The sequence below is a fragment of the Salvelinus namaycush genome, chromosome 22, assembly GCF_016432855.1.
Source record: "Salvelinus namaycush isolate Seneca chromosome 22, SaNama_1.0, whole genome shotgun sequence".
Lineage (NCBI taxonomy): Eukaryota > Metazoa > Chordata > Actinopteri > Salmoniformes > Salmonidae > Salvelinus > Salvelinus namaycush.
Window position 1 is genome coordinate 31807554 of NC_052328.1, and position 20070 is coordinate 31827623.

At 46.0% G+C, this 20070-nt stretch overlaps 1 protein-coding gene across 1 annotated transcript in view; it reads left to right on the forward strand.

Moving 5' to 3' along the window:
• The window catches only part of LOC120017761 (E3 ubiquitin-protein ligase MARCHF8-like), a 168892-nt gene that overhangs the window by 92921 nt on the left and 55901 nt on the right, over nt 1-20070 (forward strand). The window contains exon 3 of the mRNA XM_038960731.1: nt 18162-18212. Coding sequence (XP_038816659.1) covers nt 18162-18212 — 51 coding nt within the window. The remainder of the gene's footprint in view (nt 1-18161; nt 18213-20070) is intronic.

Sequence of the window (20070 nt, forward strand, 5' to 3'; positions counted from 1 at the left end):
TCTTTCTTCCCCTTCTCTCCTCTTTCTTCCCCTTCTCTCCTCTCTCTCCCCTTCTCTCCTCTCTCTCCCCTTCTCTCCTCTCTCTCCCCTTCTCTCCTCTTTCTTCCCCTTCTCTCCTCTTTCTTCCCCTTCTCTCCTCTTTCTTCCCCTTCTCTCCTCTTTCTTCCCCTTCTCTCCCCTTCTCTCCTCTTTCTTCCCCTTCTCACCTCTTTCTCCCCCCTTCTCACCTCTTTCTCCCCTTTCTCCCCTTCTCTCCTCTCTCTCCCCTTCTCTCCTCTTTCTTCCCCTTCTCTCCTCTTTCTTCCCCTTCTCTCCTCTTTCTTCCCCTTCTCTCCTCTTTCTCCCCTTCTCTCCTCTTTCTCCCCTTCTCTCCTCTTTCTCCCCTTCTCTCCTCTTTCTTCCCCTTCTCTCCTCTTTCTTCCCCTTCTCTCCTCTTTCTTCCCCTTCTCTCCTCTTTCTCCCCTTCTCTCCTCTTTCTCCCCTTCTCTCCTCTTTCTTCCCCTTCTCTCCTCTTTCTTCCCCTTCTCTCCTCTTTCTTCCCCTTCTCTCCTCTTTCTCCCCTTCTCTCCTCTTTCTCCCCTTCTCTCCTCTTTCTCCCCTTCTCTCCTCTTTCTTCCCCTTCTCTCCTCTTTCTTCCCCTTCTCTCCTCTTTCTTCCCCTTCTCTCCTCTTTCTTCCCCTTCTCTCCTCTTTCTTCCCCTTCTCTCCCCTTCTCTCCCCTTCTCTCCCCTTCTCTCACCTTCTCTCCCCTTCTCTCCCCTTCTCTCCTCTTCCTCTCCCCTTCTCTCCTCTCTCTCCCCTTCTCTCCTCTTTCTTCCCCTTCTCTCCTCTTCCTCTCCCCTTCTCTCCTCTCTCTCCCCTTCTCTCCCCTTTCTTCCCCTTCTCTCCTCTTTCTTCCCCTTCTCTCCTCTTTCTTCCCCTTCTCTCCTCTTTCTTCCCCTTCTCTCCCCTTCTCTCCCCTTTCTCTCCCCTTCTCTCCACTTTCTCTCCCCGTTCTCCCCTTTCTCTCCCCTTTCTCCCCTTCTCTCCTCTTTCTCCCCTTTCTCTCCTCTCTCTCCCCTTCTCTCCTCTCTCTCCCCTTCTCTCCTCTCTCTCCCCTTCTCTCCTCTTTCTTCCCCTTCTCTCCTCTTCCTCTCCCCTTCTCTCCTCTTTCTTCCCCTTCTCTCCCCTTCTCTCCCCTTTCTCTCCCCTTCTCTCCCCTTCTCTCCCCTTTCTCCCCTTTCTCTCCCCTTCTCTCCACTTTCTCTCCCCGTTCTCCCCTTTCTCTCCCCTTTCTCCCCTTCTCTCCTCTTTCTCCCCTTTCTCTCCTCTCTCTCCCCTTCTCTCCACTTTCTCTCCCCTTTCCCCCCCCTTCTCACCTCTTTCTCCCCTTTCTCCTGTTCTCTCCTCTCTCTCCCCTTCTCTCCTCTTTCTCCCCCTTCTCTCCTCTTTCTTCCCCTTCTCTCCTCTTTCTTCCCCTTCTCTCCTCTTTCTTCCCCTTCTCTCCTCTTTCTTCCCCTTCTCTCCTCTTTCTTCCCCTTCTCTCCTCTTTCTTCCCCTTCTCTCCTCTTTCTTCCCCTTCTCTCCTCTTCCTCTCCCCTTCTCTCCTCTTTCTTCCCCTTCTCTCCTCTTTCTTCCCCTTCTCTCCCCTTCTCTCCCCTTCTCTCCCCTTTCTCTCCTCTCTCTCCCCTTCTCTCCCCTTTCTCCCCTTTCTCTCCCCTTCTCTCCACTTTCTCTCCCCGTTCTCCCCTTTCTCTCCCCTTTCTCCCCTTCTCTCCTCTTTCTCCCCTTTCTCTCCTCTCTCTCCCCTTCTCTCCTCTCTCTCCCCTTCTCTCCTCTTTCTTCCCCTTCTCTCCTCTTTCTTCCCCTTCTCTCCTCTTCCTCTCCCCTTCTCTCCTCTTTCTTCCCCTTCTCTCCCCTTCTCTCCCCTTTCTCTCCCCTTCTCTCCCCTTCTCTCCCCTTTCTCCCCTTTCTCTCCCCTTCTCTCCACTTTCTCTCCCCGTTCTCCCCTTTCTCTCCCCTTCTCTCCTCTTTCTCCCCTTTCTCTCCTCTCTCCCCCCTTCTCTCCACTTTCTCTCCCCTTTCCCCCCCCTTCTCACCTCTTTCTCCCCTTTCTCCCGTTCTCTCCCCTTTCTCCCGTTCTCTCCTCTTTCTTCCCCTTCTCTCCTCTTTCTTCCCCTTCTCTCCTCTTTCTCCCCTTCTCTCCTCTTTCTCCCCTTCTCTCCTCTTTCTTCCCCTTCTCTCCTCTTTCTTCCCCTTCTCTCCTCTTCCTCTCCCCTTCTCTCCTCTCTCTCCCCTTCTCTCCTCTTTCTTCCCCTTCTCTCCTCTTTCTTCCCCTTCTCTCCTCTTCCTCTCCCCTTCTCTCCTCTTTCTTCCCCTTCTCTCCTCTTCCTCTCCCCTTCTCTCCTCTTTCTTCCCCTTCTCTCCTCTTTCTTCCCCTTCTCTCCTCTTCCTCTCCCCTTCTCTCCTCTTTCTTCCCCTTCTCTCCTCTTTCTTCCCCTTCTCTCCTCTCTCTCCCCTTCTCTCCTCTCTCTCCCCTTCTCTCCTCTTTCTTCCCCTTCTCTCCTCTTTCTTCCCCTTCTCTCCTCTTCCTCTCCCCGTCTTTCCTCTTTCTTCCCCTTCTCTCCTCTTCCTCTCCCCTTCTCTCCTCTTTCTTCCCCTTCTCTCCTCTTCCTCTCCCCTTCTCTCCTCTCTCTCCCCTTCTCTCCTCTCTCTCCCCTTCTCTCCTCTTTCTTCCCCTTCTCTCCTCTTTCTTCCCCTTCTTTCCTCTTTCTTCCCCTTCTCTCCTCTTTCTTCCCCTTCTCTCCTCTTTTTTCCCCTTCTCTCCTCTTTCTTCCCCTTCTCTCCTCTTTCTTCCCCTTCTCTCCTAACTCCTCTCTCTCCTCTCTCTCCTCCTCTCTCCCTCCCTCCCCCTCCCTCTCTTCCTCTAATATAATCTATCTAACATTATTACAGTTCTACTCTGTATGGTGCTAAATCAATTGGATCCATGTATAAACAGTAACACTAAAATAATTGACACCCAGTGGGGCTGTGGATTTCACAGAACTATAGATCTTGATTTGCCCTTGGATCCAGCTGTGAGGATGACTCTGATAAATTAACCTCTATCAGCTGTTGTGATGACTTTAATAAATTAAATTCTGTCAGCTGTGAGGATGACTTTAATAAATTAACCTCTGCCAGCTGTGAGGATGACTTTAATAAATTAACCTCTGCCAGCTGTGAATATGTCTCTGATAAATTAACCTCTGTCAGCTGTGAGGATGACTCTGATAAATTAACCTCTGTCAGCTGTGAGGATGACTTTAATAAATTAACCTCTGCCAGCTGTGAATATGTCTCTGATAAATTAACCTCTGCCAGCTGTGAGGATGACTTTAATAAATTAACCTCTGTCAGCTGTGAGGATGACTTTAATAAATGAAATTCTGTCAGCTGTGAGGATGACTTTAATAAATTAACCTCTGCCAGCTGTGAGGATGACTCTGATAAATTAACCTCTGCCAGCTGTGAATATGTCTCTGATAAATTAACCTCTATCAGCTGTGAGGATGACTTTAATAAATGAAATTCTGTCAGCTGTGAGGATGACTCTGATAAATTAACCTCTATCAGCTGTGAGGATGACTTTAATAAATGAAATTCTGTCAGCTGTGAGGATGACTCTGATAAATTAACCTCTATCAGCTGTGAGGATGACTTTAATAAATGAAATTCTGTCAGCTGTGAGGATGACTCTGATAAATTAACCTCTGTCAGCTGTGAGGATGACTCTGATAAATTAACCTCTGTCAGCTGTGAGGATGACTTTAATAAATTAACCTCTGTCGGCTGTGAGGATGACTCTGATAAATTAACCTCTGCCAGCTGTGAGGATGACTTTAATAAATGAAATTCTGTCAGCTGTGAGGATGACTTTAATAAATTAACCTCTGCCAGCTGTGAGGATGACTTTAATAAATTAACCTCTGCCAGCTGTGAGGATGACTTTAATAAATTAACCTCTGTCAGCTGTGAGGATGACTTTAATAAATTAAATTCTGTCAGCTGTGAGGATGACTTTAATAAATTAACCTCTGACAGCTGTGAGGATGACTTTAATAAATTAACCTCTGCCAGCTGTGAGGATGACTCTGATAAATTAACCTCTATCAGCTGTGAGGATGACTATAATAAATGAAATTCTGTCAGCTGTGAGGATGACTTTAATAAATTAACCTCTGCCAGCTGTGAGGATGACTCTGATAAATTAACCTCTATCAGCTGTGAGGATGACTATAATAAATGAAATTCTGTCGGCTGTGAGGATGACTTTAATAAATGAATCTCTGTCAGCTGTGAGGATGACTTTAATAAATTAACCTCTGTCAGCTGTGAGGATGACTTTCATAAATTAACCTCTGTCGGCTGTGAGGATGACTCTGATAAATTAACCTCTGTCAGCTGATAACCCCTTCACTTCCCTCTCTCCCTGATGTGGATTGGACGGCCAGTAAGATCCTCTCTGATTGGTGTAGGTTGGTGAATCTGTGTTCTCATCTGAACGGAACAAGCCTGCTTGTGTGTGTCAGGGGACAGGCTGAGGGAGGTTAAGGGGAGGGACTGGTTAAGCTGAGTGAGCAGTGGGAATACTTTAAATTGACTCCCATACATGAATAATGCATTAGATAGCCCCTCCCCTCATTGGGATCAGCTGGAGGAAATTGGGGTTTGGGCCAATCAGATTACGTCCCTGCCGGGTTTGCTCAGTGTGTGTGTGTATAGTAAGCAGGAGAGAGAGAGCGGGCAAGTCCAGACAAATAGCAGCAGCTCAGAGCCTATAGGGTAGCCTTTCTGTCGCTATCCCTCCCTCTCTCTATCGCTGCTCATTCTGTCTTTGTCTCAGGGTGTGTTATGGGAGCTGTCATTGCCAAAGAGATGGCTGGGTGACATTGCTACAGCTCTACTTGTGTATTTACTAATGGTTGTTTCCCCCGGAGAGGATTTACACAGGGGCATGTAACTCCCCCAGGTTCCTTTGTCTGTGTGTGGGGTGTCTGAGGGTGTGTGTGTGGCTTCAAGGATCTAGCAGCCATGAATTCCTGTTGGAAGATGAAGGTATGGCTGGCTCTTTCTCGTACTTGTTGTTGATACTGACTATCAGGTGTGTGTGTGTGTGTGTGTGTGTGTGTGTGTGTGTGTGTGTGTGTGTGTGTGTGTGTGTGTGTGTGTGTGTGTGTGTGTGTGTGTGTGTGTGTGTGTGTGTGTGTGTGTGTGTGTGTGTGTGTGTGTGTCTCGGGGGGCATCCTCCAGCATACTTGTGTGTATGTGTTTGTTAGCGCAGTAAGAGAAACCACCAACGTGTGTTTGAGACAGTGAGGCAGTACAAGCAGTCTCCTTTCGGTGGTTGTTATAGTGAGGCCTGCTGTCTCCGTGGTGACTGGAGCTCCTCTAAAGAAGCAGCTAGATAACAATCTCTACTGGCAACGTGTGTGTCCATCACTTCTGTCTCTGCATGGAGAGTTCACCCCCTTCTTGATGCCCCCTTCTTTGTGTGTGTGCGTGGGGGGATACACACGTGTGGGGGGGAGGGGTGTGTGTGAGTGTGTGGGGGGGAGGGGTGTGTGTGTGTGTGTGTGTGTCAGGTGCATGTCAGGGGAGCATCTGCCACTAACATAGTATGAAAGGATGACCCAATTTCACACCTCGCTCTCTCTCTTCTCCTCTCCTCTCGCTCTTTTTATCTCGCTCTCTTCTCTTTCTCTCCGACAGCAGTAAACCCAAACAGCAGATCAGACACATTGATGGGCCAGACATAGCCACGGGGCGATGTTTTGGGGATGGGTGTGCTGACAATTGTTTGTTGACGGAGGTGGGGGGGATTTATCAGTGCTTTCCTCCAAATCCACAGAGTAGCAGATCACATCATTGACTGCTGCACCAAACGACAGAGATTTGTGTCAATCCCTAAACAGGAGGGATGGAGGCAGAGGAAAGAGATTAGTAGTCACATGTCGGGACGGGAGCTTAAAGAGTGTCTGAACGCACTGATTCCTGCATGTGTTTCTCTTTCAGTCTTGGGGATGTGGTGTGATGTTTGTACCTCATGATACACCATAGGAACAAAGCCAGTATCACTTCTTCAAGATAGTCAGAATGAATCTAAAAGAACTAAAGAAATCTGTAAATCATTTTGACGTTTTTGCTGAGGTTTTAATCACACATTTTACATCTAGCTAAGGTGTTCAGTGCAATATTTCTCAAGTAAAAAAAGTAGGATTGGATAGAGTGCCCTCACCGCAGCTGTGTATCCCATGTTAGTGGGCAAGTGAGCCTTGTCGAAGTCACAACCCAACCCTCAAATACGTCATGACAAACTCACTTACAAAAGTCTGTTTTAGAGGAGACTTTGACTTTATGACAAATTATCCTATTTCCACTTTGTAGTCAATTTTGACAGTAAATGTTTCTGACTAATATTGATGCCACAGAAAACAGCTTATCAGAAAAGTTGTTTATTGCCTTCCGTTGTGCTTTAAAATCTGTTAGGGGTGGAGTGGACAGGACAGGGAATTGAATGGGTGAGTTTTGGAGTCCTCCTGGCCCTCCTAGATGGACTCATCCCTGTTCCTGGTTGGGAAGGAAGCGTCCTGATTGTGCAGGACACACTGTATGTTTGTCTGTTATTGTCTTCAGACATCCGTTCATGCGCGCGCACACACCCAGATGCTTTGGAGCAGTGTCTGTGCATACATGGTGGTGTCATTCAGTGTTGTTGAAATAAACAAATAACAGCAGTGTTTTGTGACAATATACACCTAGTTTCCAGACTCCGCCCTGTTTCGTTAGTGTTTGACTATTAGCAGCTCTGCTCTGCTGTGGTCTCTGCTGTTCTGACCTCTGCTTTCTGGGCGTGTGTGTGTGTGTGTGTGTGTGTGTGTGTGTGTGTGTGTGTGTGTGTGTGTGTGTGTGTGTGTGTGTGTGTGTGTGTGTGTGTGTGTGTGTGTGTGTGTGTGTGTGTGTGTGTGTGTGTGTGTGTTAGGGTTACATCACAGAGGAGCTGAGTGCCGAGCCAGTCAACACAGTTAATTATGGTGCACTGATTATCTGTGGCTACAAGTTCTGGTCAGCTTACCAAATTGCAGCCTATTCCCTTTATAGTGCACTACTTTACAATAGGGAAACCCATAGGAAAACCCATAGGGCTGTGGTCGGAAGAGGTGCACTGTAGGAAATAGGCTGCCATTTGGGGGACACTACTGGACTCACACAGAAATAAACCCTCAAGTGGTTCAGAGGAAAGCAAACCAAGTTGTACTTGTGCTTAATGAGGAAATGTGCCTCAAACTCCAACTGACACCCGCGTCCTTATCTGGGTCTCAAAACAAGGACTTTTCACACACTCGAATACTGATCGCTTTCTCCATTGTTTTCTCATCATCTCTCTCTTTCTCATTCTCTCTGTTATTATCTCTCTCTCTGTTTCTCCCGTCTCTCTCTCCCTCTTTTACTTCATTCAATGAGAAAAGGCCATGCCATTGCCTCTTACTAGTCCAGACAGCCCTGTATCAGTGCTGTTAGCTCTGTTCAGACAGCCCTGTATCAGTGCTGTTAGCTCTGTTCAGACAGCCCTGTATCAGTGCTGTTAGCTCTGTTCAGACAGCCCTGTATCAGTGCTGTTAGCTCTGTTCAGACAGCCCTGTATCAGTGCTGTTAGCTCTGTTCAGACAGCCCTGTATCAGTGCTGTTAGCTCTGTTCAGACAGCCCTGTATCAGTGCTGTTAGCTCTGTTCAGACAGCCCTGTATCAGTGCTGTTAGCTCTGTTCAGACAGCCCTGTATCAGTGCTGTTAGCTCTGTTCAGACAGCCCTGTATCAGTTCTGTTTTCTCTGTTCAGACAGCCCTGTGTCAGTGCTGTTAGCACTGTTCAGACAGCCCTGTATCAGTGCTGTTAGCTCTGTTCAGACAGCCCTGTATCAGTGCTGTTAGCACTGTTCAGACAGCTCTGTATCAGTGCTGTTAGCACTGTTCAGACAGCCCTGTATCAGTGCTGTTAGCTCTGTTCAGACAGCCCTGTATCAGTGCTGTTAGCTCTGTTCAGACAGCCCTGTATCAGTGCTGTTAGCTCTGTTCAGACAGCCCTGTATCAGTGACAGAGCAGCAGACACACTAGACTAGAACATACTAGTCTCCCATATCCTGTTCCTGTTCTGACACACTGATGTAATTAGGAGAGATGAGGAGGGATGGAAGAGAGGCAGATAGGGGGGGAGGTGGGTAGGCAGGATGAGATGCAGATGAGAGATGATGTGGGAGAGGAAGAGAGGAATGAGAGGGGGGAGGAAGATGAGGCAGATGAGAGTGGGTGGGAGGTGAAAGAGGGAGGAAGAGGGGAGGAAAACCACATTCTCAACTTCCTGCTGTTGTGAAGTTTTTCACACGCACACACACTCACACACTCACTCACAGGCTGTTTCCTGCTTGTAGCTGCAGGCCTACTTACGAGCTATCTCTGTGGAACTGTGGTTTTAACACACACATATGTGATGTCTCTAGTTCTCTCTAACACATACACAGACACACAGACACACAGACAGACACACACAGTCTCTTTCCTCTGTCAGACCTAATTTCCAAGCTAACCTTGGGACTGTGTTTTTGCTGAGCTAATGCTAAGGATTGCTGCTGTCTCATGTAGTGGAAACAGCGTACTGTCACTACAGTTTTACTAAAGGTCTAGGATCAGCTTACCCTCAACAAAATCCTACCCATTAGGGATGAAAACACAAAACTGATCTTAGATCAGTGTCTATGGGTGGTGTCTGTATCCCACTTCCATTGTCTTATAGCCCTGTACTGCCCATTCTGCTCCTCAGACAGGGTCAACCACTAGAACCAGAGACATGTAGGACATGTGTGTATATCTATATGGCTAGAACTGGAGTCCTGTGTTGCAGTGGCTCACAGTAACCTCTGGTGATTATTGTTACTGTCCATAGTTTACATTCTAACATTCCCATCTGGTCCGCATCCTCGTTAGCTGACCACACACAGCCTGTGTGTGTGTGCGTGTGCACATGTGTGTGTGTGTGAGCGTGTGCACATGTGTGTGTGTGCATGCCTCGTGTGTGTGTGTGTGTGTGTGTTCAGCCTTGTATCTTCCTCCGTAGTGGTCATTGTACAGAGCCAGGAAACCACATCTACACAGTAGACCCCACACTCTTCCTGTGATCAGATTCTTTCAGTGATGTTGGATACAACATATCCTGCTTTCTTCTGGTAGGAGGTTTGGGGAATACAGTGAGGGGTCGATGACTGCAGCTGTTAGAGTCAGTGTGTGTGTGTGTGTGTGTGTGTGTGTGTGTGTGTGTGTGTGCGTGTGTGTGTGTGTGTGTGTGTGTGTGTGTGTGTGTGTGTGTGTGTGTGTGTGTGTGTGTGTATATGCATTCATTAACACATTTATAGGACAGAATTGAGCAGAGGTACTTGTGGGTTAACGACACAGGATTTGGAAGGATGAGCAAAAGTGTGATCTCATGCGTTGTGAGCATTTGCAACTGTGTGTGTGTGTGTGTGTGTGTGTGTTTGAGACCAGGCTTCAGGATGTGCTGTCATTGAACCAGTGGAGATACACCCACTGGAAATGTTTGCCTTTTCATGTTTTTTTATACCAAGAATCGTCTGAGATCAGTTTCACTGTCTTCCTTTCAAGTCTCAGAAGTGTCTTATCTCATGTCCTAACGATATGATCCACTACCAGTAACCTTTAATATACACAGGTTGTATGTGTGCTGCAGAATATATATGAGAAGGGTTGTTGGCTATCGGACTAAAACATTGTCCTTTTCTAGTTTTAATCACAACTGTGGTCGTACTGTGACTGATCGACTGTAATCATCTGTTTCATAAAGGGCTATACCATTAGTTTGAATAAGTTGACACAAAGTGACAGTCATTGATATGTATTATTATAATATCTGACAGCTTTTTTACCGCACTATCTGGCATATTTTACTGGTTAAATTAGCTGTAGGATTATCCTGAGGCAGAGTAGCTGCGAGACAGTGGATGCGCATTGACCATTCAAATCAAACTGTTACCCAGGGATTGGGGTGAATAAATCTCTCCTTTCAACCAATCAGGATCCAAACAGCCTATTTTAGAATAGCAGTAGTACTTCAGTCATAACAGTGTGATGAGAGAGTTCTGTCAATGGTGAACGTCTGTATCTGCACAGGTTGATGAGCAGACGGCTCTGTGCAGGTCTGTGGCCTCCAGGTGTGTCCTCTTCTATGGAGAGCTCAATGGACAGGATTCACATCACACAGATTTCCCCATTATCCTCATCTGTGTGTGTGTGTGTGTGTGTGTGTGTGTGTGTGTGTGTGTGTGTGTGTGTGTGTGTGTGTGTGTGTGTGTGTGTGTGTGTGTGTGTGTGTGTGTGTGTGTGTGTGTGTGTGTGTGTGTGTGTGTGTGTGTGTGTTCAGACCATGAGTTCTGATGATTTAATTCTGTTTCCACCTTTCTCCTCATTATCACTGACTCAGAGAGCGAGAGAGATCACTATCAATCTCCATCTCCCTCCCAGTCTCTCTGTCTTATCTGACAGTAGATAATTAAGTGTGAGAGAGAAACGGCTTCACCCTACTAGAATCTGAAGTCAAATGTCTACTGTTTTCTGATGATCTGGTGCTTCTGTCCCCAACCAAGGAGGGACTACAGCAGCACCTAGATCTTCTGCACAGATTCTGTCAGACCTAGGCCCTTACAGTAAATCTCATTAAGACCAAAATAATGGTGTTCCAAAAAAGGTCCAGTTGCCAGGACCACAAATACAAATTATAGTTAGACACCATTGCCCTAGAGCACACAAACTATACATACCTTGGCCTAAACATCAGCGCCACAGTAACTTCCACAAAGCTGTGAACGAGCTGAGAGACAAGGCAAGAAGGGCCTTCTATGTCATCAAAAGGAAATTGTAAATAAATTAATTTGACATACCAATTAGGATCTGGCTAAAAATACTTGAATCAGTTATAGAACCCATTGCCCTTTATGGTTGTGAGGTCTGGGATCCGCTCACCAACTTAGAATTCACAAAATGGGACAAACACCAAATTGAGACTCTGCACGCAGAATTCCCTGTGTACAACGTAAAACACCAAATAATGCATGCAGAGCAGAATTAGACCGATACCCGCTAATTATCAAAATCCAGAAAAGAGCCGTTAAATTCTACAACCACCTGAAAGGAAGTCTACAGACTCAGTGAGCATAGCCTTGCTATTGAGAAAGGCCGCCGTAGGCAGACCTGGCTCTCAAGAGAAGACGGGCTATGTGCACACTGCCCACAAAATGAGGTGGAAACTGAGCTGCACTTCCTAACCCCCTGCCAAATGTATGACCATATTAGAGACACATATTTCCTTCAGATTACACAGATCCACAAAGAATTCGTATTTATTTATTTTCCATTTTGCACATAATATGACATGTGTAATGTCTTTATTCTTTTGGAACTTTTGTGAGTGTAATATTTACTGTTCATTTTTGTTTATTATCTAGTTCACTTGCTTTGGCAATGTTAGCATATGTTTCCCATGCCCAATAAAGCCCTTAAATTGAGAGAGGGATAGAGAGAATTCCGCACATACCCAGGCTCCTTCTGGTGCTGTTATAACATTTCTATATTCGTGTCTTATGAAGATGTCATTAGAACAGCATTTGGCCAAGCTGTGATATGATGCTACAGGAGCCAGGAAGGCTGTCAGGAGGGGAGCCAGGACGGGAGCCCTCCGCCAACACATTTAACTCCTAATGATCAAGCATTTAACGGCATATCAAGAAAAGCTAAAGAAACTTCTGCTTCTTGACACTCAGTGTAAAGGGTTATTTATTGAAGTTTTGGATCGCTGTGGTAGTTAGCGATTCTGTGCTAATTATCGTTAGCTGCCAGACGCTAATGATGCTAGCTTCGCTATGTTGTGGAGAATAGCTGATGTCACGTCGGTCTATTGTTGTTTTGAATCTGTGCGTGATGACGTTGTACTGGGTTGGTTGTAGGCTATATGCAGAAATAGAAGATGCATCACAAATAGAAATACACTGAAAAGAACTGACATCCCCATTATATTTCTATTTAAGGTAACCGTCTGGTACAGGGAAAGAAGATGATATAGTTGATACAGTTCTACTTTAGACTACTTTTGAGGAATAAAAACTTCTGACAGGCCTGACTCTCTTTCTCTACATGATGTCTCTTCTTTCCATCAATCAATCAATCAAACTCACCGACTCACTCACTCACTCACTGACTCACTCACTCACTCACTCAACTCACTCAACTCACTCAACTCACTCACTCACTCAACTCACTCACTCACTCAACTCACTCACTCACTCACTCACTCACTCACTCACTCAACTCACTCACTCACTCACTCACTCAACTCACTCAACTCACTCACTCACTCAACTCACTCACTCACTCACTCACATACTGTATGTTCCATCTCTGTCCTTACAATATTACTGGACCTGCTGTTTGGAGGTGAACTTAGGAAGATTAGAATTTCACAAGATAACTCTGTTCTGATAAGATGTAACATTGTAAAAGTCCTCAGACAGAGGGAAGGGCCAGCCCAAACAGAGGCCCTGAAGCTCTGAGGCCCTGAACAGCCGTGAACCACCAAGATAAAATGTCTCCTCTTCTCTGTCATATCCTCCTGATCCTCCCTTTATCCCCCTAACACTGGCCTGGATCATCACAGCCAGGGGTTGTTACTAGGGGAGAACAACTTCCTCCTCACATTGAAGCCATGAAGTTCATGGCTGACTGGGGTACTGCAGGCTGTGGTTTTCAGGAAGCAGGATTCCCATCCATTATAGTGAATGGTAAAATGGTAATATTCGTGTAAATATATATATTTTTTTTATGACAATCATGGTACCAATAATTGCTTCTAAGACACCAGATTTATGTAATTAAAAAAAAAAAAATCTCACATGGGAGTTATACGTTATATAATGTAGTTGCTACAGTAGCCTGCAGAACCCTGGTCGACCTTCAACTTGAGATACTCAATGAGAGGAGGCAGAAGTGAGCTAGCCTGCTACGTCACCTCCTGGAGGAGCTCAAACTGCACATGTTATGTCTTGAGAATCCGCTCCATGAGAAGCCATCTTGGCAAACTAAAACCGACTTCTTGAGCTTCAAATGCACTATTGAGTCGTCACATAAGAATGAGTGGTGTGACGTCATCGATGGCTATGTCCACTTATATACAGTCGATGGTTGTTACCCAGTCCACGAATGCAGGGAGAGAGAGAGACGTCTGAAATTTGACTTTCTCTCACAGAATAATGGATGACTGTCAAGGCTAAGTCCTTAGACTACTGTCATTGAGACGATGGGACTGTTTGTGAGTTAGTGTGTGAGAGAGGGAAACTGAGACAGAGGGAAAGGCAGAGAAGGATGAAGAGAGAAACAGAGACAGGGAAAAGTCAATTAGTTCCTTGCCAGGACTAAATGCTTCTCTCTTTTCTCAGTAATCTGAGTGTGGAGAGAGTTCAGCACTTTGCTCTTCCTTCCTCTCATTTATCCATCCATCTCTCCTCCTCTCTTCTTCCTATTCTAATCAACCCTGTCCTAGTCAATTGGAGGCTGTGGTATTAGTGGCCTTATTTCCCTCCGTTCTCATGGCAACCTTGTCCTTGAGTTCATCATCATTACTCCGTCGTAGAAGAGAGTGATTACATCAGCTCTTCATAAAGAACACATTTAACATTTTCACCAACCAGAGGACAATAATAATTTATGTTCCCCATATTCTCTCTCTCTCCCTCTCTCTCTCTTCCCATCTCCTTCTATATCTTATTCTTTCTCTCTCTCTCTTTACATCTGTCCTTCTATCTTTCTCTCTTTCCTTCCATATCGTCTCTCTCTCCCTCTCTCTTTCCATCGTCCCTTCTCTTGTTATCTCACTCTTACTCTCTCTATGTCTGTTGCTCTGTTTCTCACTAGAAGTATGATCCTGTATGTTTCAGCTCTTCATAAAGAACACATCTAACATTTCACCAACCATTATGGCCAAACATAGATAGATAAACACACAGTTTATCAGGTGTGTGTGTGTGTGATCACTTCACTGTATTAAGACCATAAAGAGATCATATCATCTTCTCAGAAATCGGGTGTGTGTGTGTGTGTGTGTGTGTGTGTGTGTGTGTGTGTGTGTGTGTGTGTGTGTGTGTGTGTGTGTGTGTGTGTGTGTGTGTGTGTGCGCATCTTCTGACTTCCACTGAACTTGTTGCGAAAGCATCAGCATGGTAATGTATAAACAGAGAGAGAGCGAGATTACATCTTGTAATAATCAAGATGTAATTTTTTTTTTTAAATATGTATTTCCCCTTTATTTAACCAGGTAGGCCAGTTGAGAACAAGTTCTCATTTACAACTGCGACCTGGCCAAGATAAAGCAATGCAGTGTGAAAAAACAACAGTTACACATGGAATAAACAAACATACAGTCAATAACATAATAGATCTGTATATGGTGTGTGCAAATGAAGTAAGGAGGTAAGGCAATAAATAGGCCATAGGGGCAAAGTAATTACAATTTAGCAATTAACACTGGAGTGATAGATGTGCAGATGAGGATGTGCAAGTAGAAATACTGGTGTGCAAAAGAGCAGAAAAAAACTAAAACAAATATGGGGATGAGGTAGGTAGTTGGTTGGATGGGCTATTTACAGATGGGCAGTGTACAGCTGCAGCGATCGGTAAGCTGCTCTGACAGCCGATGCTTTAAGTTAGTGAGGGAGATAAGTCTCCAACTTCAGTGATTTTTGTAATTCGTTCCAGTCATTGGCAGCAGAGAACTGGAAGGAAAGGCGGCCAAAGTAGGTGTTGGGGATGACCAGTGAAATATACCTGCTGGAGCGCGTGCTACAGGTGGGTGTTGCTATGGTGACCAGTGAGCTGAGATAAGGCGGAGCTTTACCTAGCAAAGACTTATAGATGACCTGGAGCCAGTGGGTTTGGCGACAAATATATAGTGAGGACCAGCCAACGAGAGCATACAGGTCGCAATGGTGGGTAGTATGTGGGGCGTTGGTGACAAAACGGATGGCACTGTGATAGACTGCATCCAATTTGCTGAGTAGAGTGTTGGAGGCTATTTTGTAAATGACATCGACGAAGTCAAGGATCGGTAGGATACTTCAGTTTTACGAAGGTATGTTTGGCAGCATGAGTGACGGAGGCTTTGTTGCGAGATAGGAAGCCGCTTCTAGATTTAATTTTGGATTGGATATGCTTAATATGGAAGGAGAATTTACAGTCTAGCCAGACACCTAGACACCTGTAGTTGTCCACATATTCTAAGTCAGAACCGTCCAGAGTAGTGATGCTAGGCGGGCGGGCGGGTGCGGGCAGCGATCGGTTGAAGAGCATGCGTTTAGTTTTACTAGCGTTTAAGAGCAGTTGGAGGCCACGGAAGGAGTGTTGTAAGGCATTGAAGCTTGTTTGGAGGTTTGTTAACAGTGTCGAAAGAAGGGCCAGATGTATACAGAATGGTGTCGTCTGCTTAGAGGTGGATCAAAGAATCACCTGCAGCAAGAGCGACATCCTTGATATATACAGAGAAAAGAGTCGGCCCGAGAATTGAACCCTGTGGCACCCCCATAGAGACACTGAACTCTATCTGAGAAGTAGTTAGTGAACCAGGTGAGGCAGTCATTAGAGAAACCAAGGCTGTTGAGTCTGCCGATAAGAATATGGTGATTGACAGAGTCGAAAGCCTTGGCCAGGTCGATAAAGACGGCTGCACAGTACTGTTTTTTTATCGATGGTGGTTATGATATCGTTTAGGACCTTGAGCGTGGCTGAGGTGCACCCGCGACCAGCTCGTAAACCGGATTGCATAGTGGAGAAGGTACGGTGGGATTCGAGATGGTCGGTGATGTGTTTGTTCACTTGTCTTTCGAAGACTTTAGAAAGGCAGAGCAGGATGGATATAGGTCTGTAACAGTTTGGGTCTAGAGTGTCTCCCCCTTTGAAGAGGGGGATGACCGCAGCCGCTTTCCAATCTTTAGGAATCTCAGACGATACAAAAGAGAGGTTGAACAGACTAGTAATAGGGGTTGCGACAATGGCGGCGGATAATTTTAGGAAGAGAGGGTCCAGATTGTCTAGCCCAGATGATTTGTAGGGATCCAGATTCTGCAGCTCTTTCAGGACATCAGCTGTCTGGATTTGGGTGAAGGAGAAGTAGGGGGGGCTTGGGCCAGTTGCTGCGGGGGGTGCAGCGCTGTTGGCCGGGGTTGGGGTAGCCAGGTGGAAAGCGTGGCCAGCCATAGAGAAATGCTTATTGAAATTCTCGATTATCGTGGATTTATCAGTGGTGACAGTGTTTCCTAGCCTCAGTGCAGTGGGCAGCTGAGAGGAGGTGCTCTTATTCTCCATGGACTTTACAGTGTCCCAAAACTTTTTGGAATTAGTTCTGCAGGATGCAAATTTCTGTTTGAAAAAGCTAGCCTTTGCTTTCCTAACTGACTGTGTATATTGGTTCCTGACTTCCCTGAAAAGTTGCATATCGCGGGGACTATTCGAAGCTAGTGCAGTGCGCAACAAGATGTTTTTGTGCTGGTCAAGGGCAGTCAAGTCTGGAGTGAACCAAGGCCTATATCTGTTCTTAGTTCTACATTTTTTGAAAGGGGCATGCTTATGTAAGATGGTGAGGAAGGCACTTTTGAAGAACAACCAGGCATCCTTTACTGACAGGATGAGGTCAATATCCTTCTAGGATACCCGGGTCAGGTCGATTAGAAAGGCCTGCTCACAGAAGTGTTTTAGGGAGTGTTTGACAGTGATGAGGGGTGGTCGTTTGACAGCGGACCCATAACGAACGCAGGCAATGAGGCAGGGATCACTGAGATCCTGGTTGAAAACAGCAGAGGTGTATTTAGAGGGCAAGTTGGTCAGGATGATATCTATGAGGGTGCCCATGTTTACAGATTTGGGGTTGTACCTGGTAGGTTCCTTGATACTTTGTGTGAGATTGAAGGCATCTAGCTTAGATTGTAGGACAGCCGGGGTGTTAAGCATATCCCAGTTTAGGTCACCTAACAGTACGAACTCTGACGATAGATCGGGGGCAATCAATTCACATATGGTGTTCAGGGCACAGCTGGGAGCTGAGGGCGGTCTATAACAAGCGGCAACAGTGAGAGACTTATTTCTGGAGAGAAAATAAGTAGCTCGTACTGTTTGGGTACAGACCTGGATAGTATGACAGAACTCTCCAGGCTCTCTCTGCAGTAGATTGCAACTCCGCCCCCTTTGGAAGTTCTATCTTGACGGAAAATGTTGTAGTTGGGGATGGACATTTCAGAATTTTTGGTGGCCTTCCTAAGCCAGGATTCAGACACGGCTAGGACATCAGGGTTGGCAGAGTGTGCTAAAGCAGTGAATAAAGCAAACTTAAGGAGGAGACTTCTGATGTTAACATGCATGAACCCAAGGCTTTTCCGGTTACAGAAGTCAACAAATGAGAGCGCCTTGGGACACACACAGGGCCTGGGTTAACCTCTGCATCACCAGAGGAAAAGAGGAGTAGGATAAGGGTAAAAAAAAGAGTAGGATAAGGGTACGGCTAAAGGCTAAAAGAACTGATCGTCTAGTGCATTCGGAACAGAGAGTGAAAGGAGCAGACTTCTGGGCGTGGTAGGATAGATTCAGGGCATAATGCACAGACAAGGGCATGGTAGGGTGCAAGTACAGTGGAGGTAAACCTAGGCATTGAGTGACGATGAGAGAGGCTGCATCTCTGGAAGCGCCAGTTAAGCTAGGTGCGGTCTCCGCATGTGTGGGGGGTGGGGCAAGGGAGCTAACAGAAGCATGTAGAGCAGGACTAGGGGCTCCGCAGTAAAACAAAACAATGAGAGCTACCCGTAACAACAGTAATAATCAAGATGTAATTATCATTACGAGACATTTTATCATGTGTAATCACTGTCAAATTGACAACAGATAGAAATTCTCCTTGGTATCTCTTATGTCTCTAACACAGCTCGGGGCAGAAGGTATTTTGTAATTTGTATGTAATTTTTAAGTCTCTAACACAGCTCGGGGCAGAAGGTATTTTGTAATTTGTATGTAATTTGAATGTACTAAATCTTTCTGGTCCTCTCTTTCAGAATGAGAAGCCCCTCGGTCATTCTGCCAGCAGGTCCAGCAATATTTCCAAGGTAAGGACAGAGATGCAACATACAGTATGAGAGAGAGAGATTGACGGACAGAATGAACATCCTGTAGAGAAAGAGAGTCAGGCCTGGCCTTCCAGGGGGTCCTAACCTGCCAGTCACTCCCATAGTCAGAGGTACAGCTCTCGGATCAGTTCTTATTGAGAGAGACTGTCTCACCTCCTGCTTCCCAACTGACACTCAGGGGTGCAACTCAGTAGTCTACCTTGACTTCTTCTCATTATCTCTTCTTTGTTCCATCTGATCTATAAAAAAAGCAGTTTCATCTCATATGGAAGTGCTGCTCCACTGTCTGTTCCTCAATCCTCATATTGGAACAGTACTAGTCTCTCTATCTCTCTCTCTCTCTCTCTCTCCCCCTCCCTCCTCTCTGCCGGGACAGATTGGTTGTGTTCTCCTGTGAGCCTCTTAGTGGGATAAAGCTTTACATGTGCTAATAGTCAGGGTCACCTCGTCGCCATGGCAATGCTCCAGCTGCCATGTTTGAGCCGGGCGGCATGAGTCGGCAGGATGTCATTCCACCCCGGTAACAAGAAAGCAGAAGCAGCCAGTCATGAGTCTTTCAAGGGTTAAAGTGATTCAACACCACCATGTTTCAATGCTCAGCATGAGTCAGCAGGATTTCATTTAATTCTGGTAGCAATCCTTTTTTGTTAGGATTCATGGCTTATAGATCAATATTAAATGAAAACTTTGTATTTTGAAAGTTATATATCTTCAAAACATGATTGCTGACATGCAAAACATGTTGGGACTATATCAACAATGGATTAATGGAACAAATACAAAAATATACACTATATATACAAAAGTATGTGGAAATCCCTTCAAATTAGTGGGTGTATAAAATTGAGCACACAGCCATGCAATCTCCATAGAGAAACATTGGCAGTAGAATGGCCTTAATGAAGAGCTCAGTGACATTAAACATGGCACCGTCATAGGATGACACCTTCCCAAGTTCAGTTCGTCAAACTTTTGCCCTGCTAGAGCTGCCCCGGTCAACTGTAAGTGCTAGAAACGCCTAGGAGCAACAACGGCTCAGCTGCGAAGTGGTAGGCCACACAAGCTCACAGAATGGGACCGCCGAGAGCTGAAGCGCATAGCCCGTAGAAATCGTCCTCTATTGCAAAACTCACTACCGAGTTCCAAATTGCCTCTGGAAGCAACGTCAGCACAAGAACTGTTTGTCGGGAGCTTCATGAAATGGGTTTCCATGGCCGAGCAGCCGCACACAAGCCTAAGATCACCATGCACAATGCCAAGCGTCGGCTGGAGTGGTGTAAAGCTCGCCGCCATTGGACTCTGGAGCAGTGGAAATGCGTTCTCTGGAGTGATGAATCACGCTTCACCATCTGGCAGTTCGACGGACAAATCTGGGTTTGGCAGATGCCAGGACAACGCTACCTGCCCGAATGCACAGTGCCATGTGTAAAGTTTGGTGGAGAAGGAATAATGATCTGGGGATGTTTTTCATTGTTTGGGCTAGGCCCCTTAGTTTCAGTGAAGGGAAATCTTAACGCTACAGCATAAATTACATTCTAGATGATTCTGTGCTTCCAACTTCGTGGCAACAGTTTGGGGAAGGCCCTTCCCTGTTTCAGCGTGACAATGCCCACGTGCACAAAACGAGGTCCATACAGAAATAGTTTGTTGAGATCGGTGTGGAATAACTGAGCCCTGACCTCAACCCCATCGAACACCTTTGGGATGAATTGGAACGCGGACTGTGAGCCGGGCCTAATCGCCCAACATCAGTGCCGACCTCACTAATGCTCTTGTGGCTGAATGGAAGCAAGTCCCCGCAGCAATGTTCCAACATTTAGTGGAAAGCCTTCCCAGA